Source organism: Callithrix jacchus, chromosome 10 (assembly GCF_049354715.1).
Source record: "Callithrix jacchus isolate 240 chromosome 10, calJac240_pri, whole genome shotgun sequence".
Lineage (NCBI taxonomy): Eukaryota > Metazoa > Chordata > Mammalia > Primates > Cebidae > Callithrix > Callithrix jacchus.
This window is the reverse complement of record NC_133511.1, coordinates 119,349,994-119,366,481: the sequence shown is the minus strand read 5'-3', so window position 1 is coordinate 119,366,481 and position 16,488 is coordinate 119,349,994. Positions and strand designations below refer to the sequence as shown.

General features: G+C 45.4%; 1 protein-coding gene across 1 annotated transcript; it reads right to left on the bottom strand.

Moving 5' to 3' along the window:
• Positions 1 to 12,988: 12,988 nt before the first annotated feature.
• Positions 12,989 to 16,148, bottom strand: LOC100388855 (secretoglobin family 1D member 2-like). Its single transcript, XM_009008317.5, has 3 exons — positions 16,023 to 16,148; positions 14,695 to 14,882; positions 12,989 to 13,132 (listed from the first exon to the last, which is right to left on the bottom strand). Exons 1-3 carry the CDS (start codon positions 16,075 to 16,077, stop codon positions 13,052 to 13,054), a joined length of 324 nt encoding a protein of 107 aa, XP_009006565.2. The 5' UTR covers positions 16,078 to 16,148; the 3' UTR covers positions 12,989 to 13,051.
• Positions 16,149 to 16,488: the final 340 nt, after the last annotated feature.

The following is a 16,488-nucleotide window of genomic DNA, read 5'->3' as shown; positions in this document are numbered from 1 at the left end:
TCCAAAAAAGGAAGAGCTAATCGGCTCTCCAGTTCATTCTCTCTCTCTCTCTCTCTGTCTCTCTCTCTCTGTGTCTCTCTCTTTCTGTCTCTCTCTCTGTCTCTCTCTCTCTCTCTCTCTCTCTCTCTTTCACACACACACACACACTCTTGCATAAACACACATGCATATAAACACAGGGAGACACAGCAGACACACACACATACATAGAAACACACAGACACATGCACATAGACACACATAAAGAAACATATAGACAGAGACTCACAGGTACAGACACACACACATTTTCTTTCTTTTTTTTTATTTTGTTGAGGCAGGGTCTCACTCCGTCACCCAGGCTGGAGTGCAGTGGTGCGATCTTGGCTCACTGCAACCTCTGCCTCCCAAGTTCAAGGGATTCTCCCACCTCAGCCTCGGCCTCCCGAGTAGCTGGAATTACAGGTGCCTGCTACCACACTGGGAAAATTTTGTATTTTTTGGTAGAGATGGGGTTTCACCACGTTGGCAAGGCTGGATGTTTTCTATCAAGAGAAAATATCTGATTCTCAAAGAGCCACTCACTGCCAAAAGCAACCAATAATACAATTTTCCCTTTCACAGTAACAAATAATCAAAATGTTCTCAAATTTTTTTAGAGTCCAGAAAATACCATTTGTGCAAATTCTACATATTCTAATATAAAGAATTTAAAACCCATGCCCAGATTTGTTAGCACACACGACGGGGAATCATGCACCATTTAATTAAGCACCTCAGGAAATGGGAAGTGCAGATCGTGGTGTGAAACAGCACGCGTGCCAGAATTCTTTAACATAAAACTCAGTGGTTATAACAATGAGTATTTCTGCCTATCTAAAAACACACATTAAACTTACAGATTCTATTTTTAACAGTTACTTGATATTTCAAAATTCCATGTGAAATATTTTATGGTAGAAAATTTGGAGATATACCAAACAATTGTAGAATTTATTTTCTCTTTAAAAATCTGGAGTATTCTTGCTGAGAGTGTCTCTAAAAAAAAATCTGCAGTAGATATTCTCACTCATAGGCGGGTGTTGAAAAATGAGAACACATGGACACAGAGAGGGGAGTACTAAACACTGGGGTCTATTGGGGGGAAGGGGAGGGCTAGTGGGAGGGGGAGGTGGGGAGGGATAGCCTGGGAGAAAAGCCAAATATGGGTGAAGGGGAGAAAGCAAACAAAACACACTGCCATGTGTGTACCTATGCAACTGTATTGCATGCTCTGCACATGTACCCCAAAACCTAAAATGCAATAAAAAAAAATCTTACCAAATCTAATAACCATAAACAAACAAACAAAAAAATCTGCAGTAGATTAATCATTCCTAGCTCCAATGTTTTTTAATCTATACCAACGAAGTGATGGAGAACCTCAGAGCATTTCCATATTTCTCGCTTGCAAGGCCACGCAGCAACTCGAAAACATCCCATTCACGTATTTGAGCTGGGATTTTAACAGTTCTGTGTTGAAAGAGTTGCATCCGAATCAGTTTATATTGGCAGGTCTTCATCAAATACTACACAGCACGTATTTATTGGATAAACTATTTCAATGAATAGGATTTTTGGAGAAGAAAGTATTAAGGGGATCCCTGGTGGGAAAAAAGATCTTAAAAATGGCTCCTGTTGGGCATCGGTAGGCGTCTCCTGGGCCTGGCACAGTGGCTCACAACTGTAATCCCAGCACTCTGGGAGAATGAGGTGGGCGGGTCCCTTGAGGTCAGGAGTTCAAGACCTGGCCTACATGGTGAAATCACGTTTCTACTAAAAATACAAAAATTAGTCAGGCATGGGGGCAGACACCTGTAATCCCCCCTACTCGGGAGGTTGAAGCAGGAGAATGGCTTGAACCTGGAGGCAGAGTTTGCAATAAGCCAAGGTCACACCACTACACTGCAGCGTGGGAAGCAGAGAAAAACTTTGTCTCAAAAAAAAAGTGTCTCCTGGATGCCAGAATAAATGAAAAGAGAATTCTTGTTTTGGTGCCAGTTCAAATTTTCCTGGGTGTGAGATGTTTGTGGACGAATGTAGGAAAACAACATGAAGAAAAGTTTCTGTATTTGAAAAGTTCACTTTCTAAGAGTGATTTGCAAATTTAAGTGGCCTGCTTTTGTTTTCCAGCAAGCAATATACAACAGCCCTTTCTGTGATCTTTATTAACTTTATATAAGACCATTGGCTCAGACACTGTAAGACAGAAGCCGGCGGGAAAACTGCTGCCTACTGCTACAAACCACAATTTTTTCTTTTTCTTTAGATCTTGTATGTAGAAACTGCAAGGCAATGATTGAAACACCAAATTTGTTTTAATTTCAATAAACTAACTGCAAATCACAAAGTTTCCTTTGTTGTTTCAGGAAAGGGAGGCTTTCCAGGCCTGTGGGAGGCAGACACAGACAGGCCACAGACAGGCCTTGCAAGTGTCGGTGGAGGGACGAGGCTTTGAAGAAGCCTCGTCTTATAGGCCTTATAAGACCAACTCAGGTCTTATAGGCCTAAGGTACCCACACCCAGAAATTTTGGAGATTCCTGAGAAACCCATCACTGTTGCCCCCAGAGTTCTCATCTACTACAGGACATGGGACTCCAAGTGTCTAGGCTGGGAACCAGATGAGACTCCAGATTGCTTAGAGGAAGCATCCTGGGTGACTTATGACAACCACTGCTTCTTCTGGAACTGATCTGCCCAAGCAGGAATGACAGGCCAGGCTGCTGGGTGCTGCAGGCTCTGCTGCCGCAATCACTGCAAGAGGCCATGTCAGAGAAACGTGACTCCTGCCTTTTTCGCCCAAGCACTGGGCCTCTCTCTGAAGACTGTTTCCTTACCCCCACCCCACCACCTCCCCATGCGACTCTCTCTGGGGTCCTCAGGCTCTGGGGTCTGAGGTGGGGTCCTGCTCAGAGGCCTTGCTTTCACTCTGGTACTCCTGCCCATGCTGAGCACCACTGGCAAGACCAGCTCCTCTGCAACGTCCCTGGACCTCCCCCAGGTGTGCTGGGCCCAGACCAGAGCCAGCCAGGGAGGGAAGGCCTGCAAAGCAGGGTGGATGCTGTCTGGATTTTCAATTTGAATTTTTGTTATTTGTGGATGCTGGCCTCAGATTTGATTATTTTGAATAGTGCGTTAAAATCATCTTTACAATATTTTAGACATGTAAATATAATTGCTGCATTTCACAGCACCCTCCTGAAATTGTTGAGTTTCCCTGGGTTTTTCTTTGCAGTAGAAATGGGGTCCATTCTCCTCTGCCCCACAGTAAGCTGCAAAGGCAATGAGGGTGGAGGGGAGTGAGTGTGCTCTGCAGAGACCCAAAACAGCAGGAGATGTTTGAATGGAATCTGGAGTCTCCTTCATGTCCTGTCCCCAGCGTACCTGTCACCAGGGGTAGTTTACTGCAACCTCTTCTGCTCTTACCTCAGCCTGTCCCTCTTATTTCTGGGGCCATCCCCTCACTCAGGAAGACCCTGTCTATTTCTCAGGACAGCTCACCTCCACCAGGGCCAACTCTTTTCTCAGGCAAGGCGGCTGCAGGGATCCAGGCCCACAATATCTATAGGAGACCATAAACATAAAGTAATTTTAATGAACCATTTCATAAAGTGAATATAACAGTGATGAATATACATCGATGAATCTAGCCAGGAATATATACTCTATTTTACCAATGCAGTTGTAAAATACAAAGTTTAATATGTTTTTTGTAAATACATGGCCTACGAAGGCAATAAAATATCTGTGACCTGCAGAAATCACAATGAGGCCTTGGGCCCAACAACTTCCAAAAACCACAGGCCACCCTCTTTGGTTTAAGATCTTGGAAGAGAGGAAAAGGGGGAAGAGATTCAGAACTAGGAACTAGAAGATGGGCACATGGGTAGCAAATATATAAATCTGTATAGAGAAGGGCCTGGCCCATTTGGTGAAGGGGCCATATACATTCTAGAGAGGCAACAGGTTGTAAGGGAAGGTGCTGCTCCAGGATCTCCATGCCACACGGGGAACACCCCACATCCAAAACCAGGTTCACACTTGTGGATAAGCCATGCTCGAGAATGTGCAGTGGAAAGGGGACCCTATGCGTGGCAAGCAACCGACATGAGAGCTTCTGAAATTGCCAACAAAATGAACATTGTAGAGAAGAGGTTTTTTTTTTTTTTAATTGTTGTTTGTTTTTAAAGCATAACAAGTTCATTTAATCCAAGTTTTACTTTACATAAAAAGCTTCAGAAATGAAGTCACAAAGACCCAACAAAGACTGTGCACTTTAAGGCTTAGATTTAATAAAGAATAGCAGCCATGTAGAAATGTGATTGGACAAAAAGGGAAACATCTCATGCGAATAGACTGAGTGGGAGAATCCAGCAAGGCCTGCTGTTGAGATTCTTCTTGGCTTCTATATGTGGCATTCCCGGAGAAGGGCCTTAAGCAAACCTGAGGGTTGTGACAAACTGTACCTCAGGTCTTTCAGGCCTAAGGTACCCACACCCAGAAATTTTGGAGATTCCTGAGAAACCCATCACTGTTGCCCCCAGAGTCCTCGTCTACTACAGGACATGGGACTCCAAGTGGCTAGGCTGGGAACAGATGAGACTCCAGATTGCTTAGAGGAAGCATCCTGGGTGACTTATGACAACCACTGCTTCCTCTGGAACTGATCTGCCCAAGCAGGAATGACAGGCCTTGCACTGCACGGCCAGTGAATCACCTGCCAGGCTGCTGGGTGCTGCAGGCTCTGCTGCCGCAATCACTGCAAGAGGCCATGTCAGAAGCAGAGAAACGTGACTCCTGCCTCCTCCCACCTTCCAAACTCCCAGCAATACTGGAGACTCATAAGGAGCCAGCTGCCACGAGGTTGTGAGATTGGAAATATGCAGGCCTCCATTTTAGCAATAGCGGGATACACAGGAAGAAGTAAATCTGGCCCTAAGGGAAAATGAGCCTTATCTGACTTCTCATGATAACAATCTGGAATCTTGGTCTTAATTTTTCAGCCAATTGGAGGCCATTTATCTGACCTATCGAAGAGTTAATAGCTGGAAAGTTTCTTGCCTACAATACAATAAATGAGGCTTAATTAGCTCAATAGATACATAACCACAGGAGGCTTAACGGGCTGGATCATCCTGGAATAGGAAAAATTTCTCAAGTTTATGCCTTAGTGCCAAAGGGTGGCTGACCTATAGCCAGAGAGTGTTCAAGGAAGATGCTATGTACAGCTAGGTGTGCACAAATTATCAGAGCTAATGGGATTAATGGGGGTCAATAACAAATAGTGTAAAAGGCTTTTATTATCCAATTCACTTCAATGCACTTTATAGGAAGAAAGGACTTTCTGCGGAGTAAAGTATCAAGTTCAGAAAACTGTCTCTAGAAACCCACGGTGAGGTTCAGCCCGTCAATTTCCTCATCCACCTTACGTAACCTGAGGTTATTTATTCTGCTTCTCCACGCAGCTCTTCCAGAGTTTATAAATCACTTCATTCAACCTGTTATGATGTCGCAGGGTAACTGCTTTCCTCTCCAGAAAAAGACAGAGAAAATCTATTTATTTTATTTCCTAAGTGGTACCTGTTTTGGCAAAGGAATCACATGCCTACCTTTTAATTTTATATCTTCAATGTGGTTGTGGTTTACTGTCCTCATGTGTGTTGTTTACATGTGGGGCCAACTTACAAAGATATGCAGATACCTTTTATGTGGGTGAGCACACCTTATACACTGTGGGGATGGACAAGGAGAGGTGTGAGGACCTGACCTGGGTCACTGCTAGGCACTTCTCTCTCTGGGATTCCTTTATGTGGAAGAGGAGGTAAAAACTGAGAACCAGGGTGTGATGGTTAATACTGAGTGTCAACTTGATTGGACTGAAGGATACAAAGTATTGGTCACGGGTGCGTCTGTGAGGGTGTCGCCAAAGGAGATTGATATTGGAGTCAGTGAACTGGGAGAGGCAGACTCAACCTCAATTGGGACACCATCTAATCAGACCCCAGCAAGTATAAAGCAGGCAGAAAAATCTGAAAAGGAGAGACTGGCTGGCCTTGCCTTTCAGCCTACATCTTTCTCCCACGCTGGATGCTTCCTACGCTCGAACATTGGACTCAAAGGTTTTCAGTTTTGAGACTCGAACTGGCTCTCCTTGTTCCTCAAGCAGCCTATAGTGGGAACCTATGATCATGTAAGCTAATACTTAATAAACTCATATATATGAGTTTATATTTTAATAATATAAATTTATATTACTATTGTATATAATAATATAAAATTTATATATAATATATATAATATATAAATTTTATATAATAATATAAATATATATATGATTTAAACCAAAATATATAAAATATGAGTTTGTATTTTATATATTTTGGTACCAGGAGTGGTTCTAGAGGAACAGATATTAAGGATGGAGTTCTTTCATTGTTTGGGGGGTTTCTGGAGCTGGCTGCTTAATATGATTAGATGTAAAAATGCCAAGGGCTCTACTTCTAATAGTACAGAGAATACTGATAGTTTTTGGTGTAAACTGTTTAGAGAGCTATACAAAATAAAAGCATTTGACACTCCTGATTCACCACTCATGAGGGGCAAGGAGTTTAGTGACTCTATACATAATACCTTTGACCTTATGTCAGAACCCACATCTTCTAAGATTGACCTGAGTGAGAGTCTTATTTCCTGTAGAAAAACAGCTGAAATTGTGGAAAAGCCGACACAAGCTTTTATCATACAAGTGGCTGACCTGAAAGAAAAGATGCATGTACAACCTGGCCAGGTGTCTACTGGTAATGTGAGGGCATTGACTGGAAAAGAATGGACCCTGCAACATGGAGTGAAAATGTGTGGGAGGACCCTGATGAAGCAGGGGACACTGAGTTTGTAAACTTTGATGAACTGTTCTTGCCAGAAGGAACAGCTTCCCCATTCCCAGTAGTGCCAACATCCCCTCTGTGACCCGGGCTGCCATCAGCCTTTCCACATTTGTCTGAGGCAATAAACCCTGTGCTGCCTCAGGCAGTTGCCAGGAAAAATAATATTGATTCTCTTCAGTAGCCACCCCCAAGACCTCTGTTTCCTTCTGGACCTATAACTAGACTAAGTCCTGGAGGGCTCCTAGGGTTGAGGTTGAGACTGCGACCCATGAGGAGGTGCTCTACACACAAAAAGAACTGTTTGAGTTCTCTGATTTATATAAACACAAATCTGGAGAACAGGCATGGGAATGGATATTAAGGGTGTGGGATAATGATAGAAGGAACATAGAGTTGGATCAGGCAGAGTTTATTGATTTGGGCCCACTAGGTAGGGACTCTGCTTTTAAAGTTGCAGCTTGGGGAGTTAAAAAGGTGCTAATAGTTTATTTGCTTGGTTAGCTGAACTATGGATTAAAAGATGGCTCCCTGTGAGTGAGCAGGAAATGCCTGATCTCCCTTGGTTTAACATAGAGAAAGGGATCCAAAGGCTTAGGGAGATTGAGATGGTGGAGTGGATTAGACCTACTCATTAGTCACTTTAGACCTACTCATTCCAGCTGGAAGGATCTAGAAGATATTTCCCTGACCAATCCCTTGTAAAACAGATATGTGAGGCATCAACTGCATTTTTGAAGAGCCCTGTAATTGCTCTTCTCTGTGTATCAGATCTAACAGTGGGAACTCCAATCACTCAAATACAAAATTTAAACACAACGAGAGCAATTGGATCTTGAGGTGGCAGCAGCCAAGTGGTGGCACTCGACCATCAAAAGTAATGTGGGTGTAGCTACCATAATTGACAGCAGAGGCAAAGCAGCAATCAGAATAGTCTGACTTGTGTAGAGCTCTGGCATTGACTAACTAATCATGGTGGTCCTAGAAATAAAATAGCTAGAAAGCCTAGTGCAGTCTACTTAATTTATGCTTTTCATTTTTTTCTGAATTAAAAAAAATTTTTTTAAATTTTACTTTAAGTTCTGGGATACATGTGCAGAACATGCAGGTTTGTTACATATACATATGCCATGGTTGTTTGCTGCACCTGTCAACCTGTCATCTAGGTTTTAAGCTCCACAAGCATTAGGTATTTGTCCTAATTCTCTCCCCTCCCTTGATTCCCACCATGGACAGGCCCTGGTGTGTGATGTTCCACTCCCTGTTTCCACGTGTTCTCATTGTTCAACTCCCACTTATGAGTGAGAGCATGCAGTGTTTGGTTTTCCGTTCCTGCATTAGTTTGCTGAGAATGATGGCTTCCAGCTTCATTCATGTCCCTTCAAAGGACATGAACTTATTCTTTTTTATGGCTGCATAGTATTCCATGGTGTATATGTGTCATGTTTTCTTTTTCCATTCTATCATTGATGGGCATTTGGGTTGGTTCCAAGTCTTTGCTATTGTAAATAGTGCTGCAATAAACATACATATGCATGTGTCTTTATAGTAGAATGACTTATAATCCTTTGTGTATATACCCAGTAATGGGACTGCTGGGTCAAATGGTATTTCTGGTTCTAGATCCTTGGGGAATCACCACACTGACTGCCACAATGGCTGAACTAATTTACAGTCCCACCAACAGTGTAAAGCACTTCTATTTCTCACCATTGTAACTGGCATGAGATGGTATCTCACTGTAGTTTTGATTTGCATTTATTTAATGACCAGTGATAATCAGCTTTTTTTCATATGTGTGCTGGCCACATAAATGTCTTCTTTTGAGAAGTGTCTGTTAATCACTCCCATCCTGTGAAATTCCAGTGTTTTGCCGAAACTGTAGCAAGGCAAGCCAAAAATAGTATTAGAACACTCCCTCCATTAAAAGTTCTTGCCCAAGTCCAACTACCACATAATCTCTCCCAGGCCTCTGGGGTACCTTGGGAGCCTTGTGGGCAGACTGAGTCTAGGAATCCAACAGGATGGAAAGCTGGGGCCCTGTGCAGGTAAGTGTGACTAATCCTGCCTACTAGCTTCTCTGAGACCAGCGTAAAGGTCACAGTTGTCTCCAGGGGGCAGCACCTATGACAGTCACCAGGATCCAGAGGACAAAGGAGGAAAGAGGAGAGGAGGGATGCCACTCTATCTTTCACTCAGAAAAGAAGAAGGAAAATGAGAAATGTCTTTTCTCCTCTCTTTTCTAGATAGGTAACAAACCATCTGCAGTCTACACTCCCCTTGAGTGCGTTCTGAAACACTAGAACTCCTTTAACTCCAAAACTCTAAAGAAAAAGTTCTTACATTATGTTGCATAAGGGCATGGCCATCTTACAAATAGGAGCCCTGGCCTCCCCAGGGAAGCATTTTTCAATACTATCCAACATCTAAACCTTTCTTTGCCCTGCAAAAACAACCCAGGTCTTTGTAAGCATTGTAAAATTAACCCTAACCTCTTGACAGCCATAACAGGCAAGCCTATGATGCTAGCTGTTATTTTGCCTGTTAGTTGATGCAGTTTCTTAGTAGCATCGATGGTCTTTACAATTTGGTGTGTTTTTGCAGTGGCTGGTACTGGTTGTTCTTTTCCATGTTTAGTGCTTCTTTCAGGAGCTCTTGCAGGACAGACCTGGTGGTGACAAAATCTCTCAGCATTTGCTTGTCTGTAAAGGATTTTATTTTTCCTTCAAAAAGCAAATATTTTTAAAAGGCCATGATGCCTTTCAGTTCACATAACTTTAATTCTTAAAATATAAAAACAGCCTTGGCTGGGCACAGTGGCTCACGCACGTAATCCCAGAATATTGAGAGGCTGAGGTGGGTGGATCACCTGAGGTCAGGAGTTTGAGAACAGCTGGCCAACATGGTGAAACCCCACCTCTTCTAAAAATACAAAAATCAGCTGGGCATGGTGGCACAGACTAGTAAGCCCAGCTACTGGGGAAGCTGAGGCAGGAGAATCACTTGAACCCTGGAAGCAGAGGTTGTAGTGAGCCAAGATTGTGCCACTGCACTCCAGCCTGGGCAACAGGACAAGAATCCATCTCAAAAAATAAAAATTGAGGGGGTGCCAAGATGGCCAAGCGAAGCCAGCACCTGAATGCAGCTTCCAGTGAATGAGATGCAGAGGGCCAGAGGACTTCATGGTTCCAAACAAGGTGCCTGGTTCATTTCTGTGGGACAGATAGGGCTCTGAAAATAGGCCCCGGGAAGGAGCCAGAGAGCAAGAGATGCCCAGGGGGGCAAATTAAGATGAGGGACACGGCCCCACCTGAAATGTGTAGCCAGCTCGGAGTGTCGGGGGACTTAACACCCTCAGTGCTCCAAATCTGAGCAGCGTCTACCACAGGGTGGGACAACCACAGGGACCTGGGTGGGAGTTTGGACGAATGCCAGTGGGATGGACCATCCCACAGAGGGAGGCAGAGCTGAAAGCAGGGAAACAGATCATAAGGACTGGCAGGCACTACCTACACAGAACTCAAACTGAAGTCCTTGTTAGAGAGCTCGGCAGCAAACACACCAGCTTGACCCCAACCTGGAAGATGCAGCTCTGAGAGAGACGCCATTGGGAAGGCGGGGTCAATCTCATCTGCAAACAAACTCCAGGAGAGGACCAGCCACCAACAACCTGACTGAACCGAGAGAGCCCAGCAACGCCCTCTACAGGCCAACAAAGATACAGCTCCAACCTCAACAGAAAAAAAAACTACCAGAGACGACTCCTGAAACCACCAATTTCAAATATTAAAGGGAGATAAATCCACAAAGATGGGGAAAAAATAGCACAAAAAGGATGAAACCGTCAAAGAACAGGACACCTCTTCTCCTCCCAAGGATCACAACTTCTCATCATCAAGGGAACAAAAAAAGACAGAGAATGAATCTGACAAATTGACACCACGCCCAACTAATTTTTGTATTTTTAGTAGAGACAGGGTTCCACCATGTTGGCCAGGCTGGTCTCGATCTCTTGATCTTGTGATCCACCTGTCTCAGCCTCCCAAAGTGTTGGGATTACAGGCATGAGCCACTGCACCTGGTCTTAGGTTCTATTTTTAAGTGCACCTATTTCCTGGTGTGATTTTTAAAATACATATTTATTTTACAAGCAATGTTCAATTAATAATAACTTACCTATTATTGTCCCAAGTGTATAAACATTACTATTATCATATGAAGGTAGGTTTAGGGTAAAAATAAGCGCCCTTACCTAAAACCCTTGAGAACAAAGAGCCCCTGGTCATTTACAGTTGTGGAAAAGAAGACAGAATCACATTTTAATTTTAGTAGATTCACTTTGGGGTGGATAAAGAGACTGTATCACAGGAAGGCTTCACAGAGGCTCGGAGACAATTTAGATTTCAGTCTAAGTCGTGAAGGACATAGACCAGACTGTGATGGTGACCACATAATAGGAAAAAAGATATTTGCAAAGCTGATAATGTAGCCATGGAGGAAATAAAACTTAGTGCACTGCTAGGAGACAGTAGGAAGGGGATATGTTTTTGGCCGATTCATGTTTCCCAAAAAATGTCTACATCCTAATCCCGGGAATCTGTAAATGTTCCATTACATGACAAAAAAAGCCATTTGAAGATGCGATTAAAGACTATGAGATGTGGACATTATTTTAAATAATCTGGTGGTCGGCCGGGCGTAGTAGCTCACGCCTGTAATCCCAGCACTTTGGGAGGCCAAGGTGGGTGGATCATGAAGTCAAGAGATCGAGACCATCCTAGCCAACATGGTGAAACCCCATCTCTACTAAAAATACAAAAATTAGCTGGGCATAGTGGTGCATGCCTGTAATCCCAGCTACTCAGGAGGCTGAGGCAGGAGAATCACCTGAACCCTGGAGGTGGAGGTTGCAGTGAGCTGAGATCATGCCCCTGAACTCCAGGCTGGCAACAGAGCAAGACTCCATCTTAATAATAATAATAATAGTATAATAATCATCATCATCTGGTGGTCCCTAAACCCAACCCCTGTATTTTATAATTAAAAGGCAGAGAAGGATTTGACATAGAAATAACAATAGAAAAAATGTTTTTATCATGGAGAAAGAGGTTGGAGTGATATGCCACAGGACCAGGAAAGTCAGCAGCTCAGAAGCCAGAAGCAGCTCTTAATCATCTCTCCCTCACAGCTCCCTAGGGAGTAGAGCCCTGTTGCCCCCTGACCTCCCAGCAATGATACTAACTTTGGGCTTCTGACCCCCCAGAGGTGTCAGAAAATCAGTTCTTTTAAGCCACCAAGTTTGCAGAGGTTTGTTCCAGCAACCACAGGACACCGAGCCGAGAACCTGTGGCATGTCCCTTGCTGTGGTATCTCCCAAGCCCAGGGGACTTGCTGGGCTCATGCATTAGCCTTGATGGGCTCATGGAAGGGAGAGCGGCTATGGGAGGACCCTGTGCTCAGTTTCACATCCTGCTCCTGAAATGAATGTATAGTGCATGCTTGGAGCTGTCCAGTTGGCAGGGGTGCTGGGTTCTGGAGCTCTTGGGAGAGCTTGAAAAAGAATTCGCCTCAGGTGTTGGTGAGTGGTGCGGGCACTGATGAGTGCTCTGAGTGTGGGAAGTGAAAAAATGTTATCTCCAGGTTGAAACCTGGAGATGTCCTCAAGTTGTGATAAATCAGGAAATAAACATAACAGGGAAGAGAAACCACAGTGCAGAGGTGGCACCAAGCAGGCTGACTTTTGGTCTTAAAGGACATCACACTAGGGCCACTGCTGGGTGGGAACCCCAGGCCTGGACACCCAGGCAGACTTGGGGGTTCCCTCAGTACGAGGCCATTGGCAACACTGTAATTCCTGTGTCCTCGTTACCATGGCTTTTATTTAGGGCCACAGGATAGGAAATCTCTATGGAATGCAGGATGATTCCTACCAAATATTTCCCTCTGAGATGCCTGGACTCAGGCCCCCTTGGTAATAGGATGCTGGTTCTCTGGAGCTGATTATCACCCACAGCAAAAGGCCACTCCCCTATAAAAGCCACCCTTGACTCAAGGCCTGAGACTGCAGGATTATAAGAAGACCAGTGGAGACATGCAGGGCAAGACATTTATTAAGGCAAGACATTGAAACCTTTACATTCTGCAGTGAAGATCAGGGTATCATTGAAAGATGGTGGAAACCAGGATGAGAGTTTTTACATGTCACACATTGCTTTTTTGCCACTATTTTTAGCTGAAATAGAAAAAGGAAAAAAAAGGAGGGTGAGGTGAGTCATGCTGCTGCTGGAGGTAACAGGCTCACATCCAAGAGGCCAGTGGAATTCTGCCCTCAAAGGCAATTGGAAGGGCAGAGGCCAAGAACTCAGTTCAAGAAACTGAGGCCTGGCTGGGCACAGTGGTTCACACCTGTAATCCTAGCACTCTGGGAGGCCAAGGTAGGTGGATCACAAGGTCAGGAGTTTGAGACCAGCTTGACCAACATAATGAAACCCCATCTCTACCAAAAATACAAAAATTAGCCAGTCGTGGTGGCAGTGTGCACCTGTAATCCCAGTTACTCAAGAGGCTGAGGCAGGAGAATCACTTGAACCTGAGAGGTGGAGGTTGTAGTGAGCCGATATTGTACCACTGCACTCCAGCCTGGGCAACAGAGTGAGACTCCATTTCAAAAAACAAAAAGATAAAAAAAGAAACGGAGGCCTAGAACTGGTGCCCTTACAACACCCATGCCAATGAAGGAGCAGCCTTTCCCCACCAGGCCAGTAGTCCTGGGGGGACCCAGGAGTGTGGCCCAGGGTCCTCATGGAAGTTGGAGGGGAGGAGTGAACAGAGCAACAGAAGGTTATCACAGCTGCCCCCGGGACTGTGGAATCTCCCATTCCCTGCAATGGGGGACTCAGGGCTGAGGGGCCAGGCAGGGCAGGAAGGGCCTCTGGGAAGTGTGGCTTTCAGGAGACATCAGCCTTTCCATGCGGGAAGTGTGGCTTTCAGGAGACATCAGCCTTTCCATGCGGAAATTCTGCCTCAGGGCTCAGGCACTTCTTAGCCCTGAGCCTGCAGCTTTTGTGGGCATTTACAGCTAAACCTCAGGACAGCAACCCAGAAGCAGCCAGGCTGACAGCATCCTGGAAACCTCTGATTTCTTGAGAAAGATAAAGTGTGAAGATCCAGGCTTCCATGACATTGCAGGAGGTAGAGCAGTGAAAGTCTCTGCCCCTGCACGTGGTCAGGAGAACGTCATGGGTGAGTGAGAAGGGGAGCATGGAGTCTGGGGAGCTGGGAGGGCCTCCTTCCTGGCTCTGCAGAAGCTGCAAAGAAGCCCAGCCCCCCAGCGCAGCATCTGTGGGAGGACCAGCTCTAGGTCCCTCCCTGCCATTTTCTTTTTTCATTTTTCAAGGCTCTCATGGTCCCAGGACCTTGCACAGTGACCATGTCCACTCTCTCACGCAGTGGACACAGTCAAGAAAGCTCCCAGGCATGGAGGTGGCCATGCTTGGCCCTTTACCATCTCTGCCTGGGCCCCAGCTCAATCCCCATGTCCTCAGCTCAGTCTGGGGACACAGCGACCAGGCAGGTGACCTGAGAAGGAGGAATATGCAGGAGGCTGTGTGCAGCTGAGTTGAAGTCTGTAGGGGAAATGGCAGCACCCAGCCTGTGTCCCTGAATGACCTTCCCAAGAGGTGACCAGCAAGGCAGGTGCCCCACCACCTGTGTCCCCCACGGAGCAGCAAGCTGACTTCACTCCACCCTGTGTGGCTGAGGGGAAGCCTGGACACCAAAGGAGAAATAAATTACCTGGACTTCTTCAAGTAAAAGTCGTTTCTCAAGGGCCATCTGATCCGGGCATTTCTTCATTTCCAAAATGGCTGCAACAGCTTCTGGAGGTGCATCATATTTGGCAAGTTTTAACTTGAACACAGGTTCACTAATGAAGAAGAAGCCTGAGATCTCAGATAAAAGAGCTGGGCAGATCTCAGCATTGGCTGCAGCACAAGAATAAAAATACACTTCATGTTAGAAAAAGTTGATTTTTCTCTCACGGCTGCCTGATGTTAGGCCACACAGCATCCCCAGGGTTCTGTGTTTCCATACCATGATCGTGCTGATGACAATGCCAGCCCTTCCCGGTGTGACTTCCTCAAGGTCACACAACAAAGGGAAGAGGTTCATACTCCCAGCTAGACTCTCTCTTTCTCTCTTTTTTTTGAAACAGAGTTTCACTCTTGTTGCCCATGCTGGAGTGCAATGGCACAATCTCGGCTCACTGCAACTTCTGCTTCCTGGGTTCAAGCAATTCTCCTGCCTCAGCCTCCAAGTAGCTGGGATTACAGGCATGTGCCACCAAGCCCGGCTAATTTTTTATTTTTAGTAGAGATGGGGTTTCTCCATATTGGTCAGGCTGGTCTCAAACTCCCAACCTTAGGTGATCCACCCACCTTGGCTTCCCAATGTGCCCAGATTACAGGCGTGAGCCACCATGCTCAAATTTTTTTTTTTTTTTGACAGGTTATCATCTTCTGAGGCTGAAGTACAGTGGCACAATCTTGGCTCACTGCAGCCTCAATCTCCTGGGCTCAAGCAATCCTCCCACCTCAACCCCCCAAGCTAAAACTACAGGTGCATGCCACCATGCCCAGCTAATTTTTTGTAGGTTTTTTTTTTTAATGAACACTGGGTATCACCTATGTTGCCTGGTCTCAAACTCCTGAGATCAAGCAATCCGCCCATCTCAGCCTTCTGAAGTGTTAAAATTATAGGTATGAGCTACCATGTCTGGCCCACAGCTAGACTCTTGACAGCCTTAATCTTGTCCTCCATTCCCATAGCCCAGATTCACTCCAGACCTCACATGACATCCTCGGACACAGATCCCATCCAGGAGTGAAGCTCAGGCAGAAGAATTCCTAACATTTTCTTTCATTTATATTGCATAAAACTTCCTAGGTGCTGGGGAGAAGAAATAGCTCTGAGCTTTATCAGAGGCTCATTCAACAAGCACAGAAAAAGGTCTGGTATTTTGGTTTGGTGAAGACTCTGACCCCAGCCCGAATGAGTGACCTCCTCTGTGCTCAGAGGAGGGTGCTTCCAGAGGCTGGCGCTGGACTCATGACTGATATACTCACCCCGGTAGCAGCAGAGGGCCAGCATGACCAGCAGGAGACACACGGACAGCCTCATGGTGGCTTATTCTGCTGTGAGCTCAGCTTTCACAAACAATGAGAAATTTGGACTCAACCCCAGAAGCCTGTGAAGCCGTGGAGCCCAGGGCTGTTTGTACATAGGGAGCCTGGCTGGTCCTGCCCACAGGGGCACCTGACAGGTCACGAGGTCTGGCTCTCACTCAACCTTCCTAGCCAGGGTTGCTGCCATCCACCAGTGCCACCTCCCTGTACCTCCTTCCATCCCAAGTTCGGTGGAGCTCAGGAAGTAGCCCACATGTGAGCAGCAAAGCTGAGAACCCTCCAAAACTCAGCTCTGTGCTCCAGGTGAGTGTTCAGACACCTCTGGAAATATTCCCAGAATTCTCAGTTTCCTCCTGAGCTTTTGTTAATTCTTTTTTCTTTGCATCAGTGGATTCTGACTTTGGCA

Excerpts from the sequence above, each read along its gene's own strand:
- LOC100388855 (XM_009008317.5), bottom strand. The coding sequence starts at position 16,077 with ATGAGGCTGTCCGTGTGTCTCCTGCTGGTCATGCTGGCCCTCTGCTGC. Across the intron at positions 14,883-16,022 it reads GGCCCTCTGCTGCTACCGGG|CCAATGCTGAGATCTGCCCA; the intron begins GTGAGTATATCA and ends CTTGTGCTGCAG. Across the intron at positions 13,133-14,694 it reads TTTTACTTGAAGAAGTCCAG|CTAAAAATAGTGGCAAAAAA; the intron begins GTAATTTATTTC and ends TTTCTATTTCAG.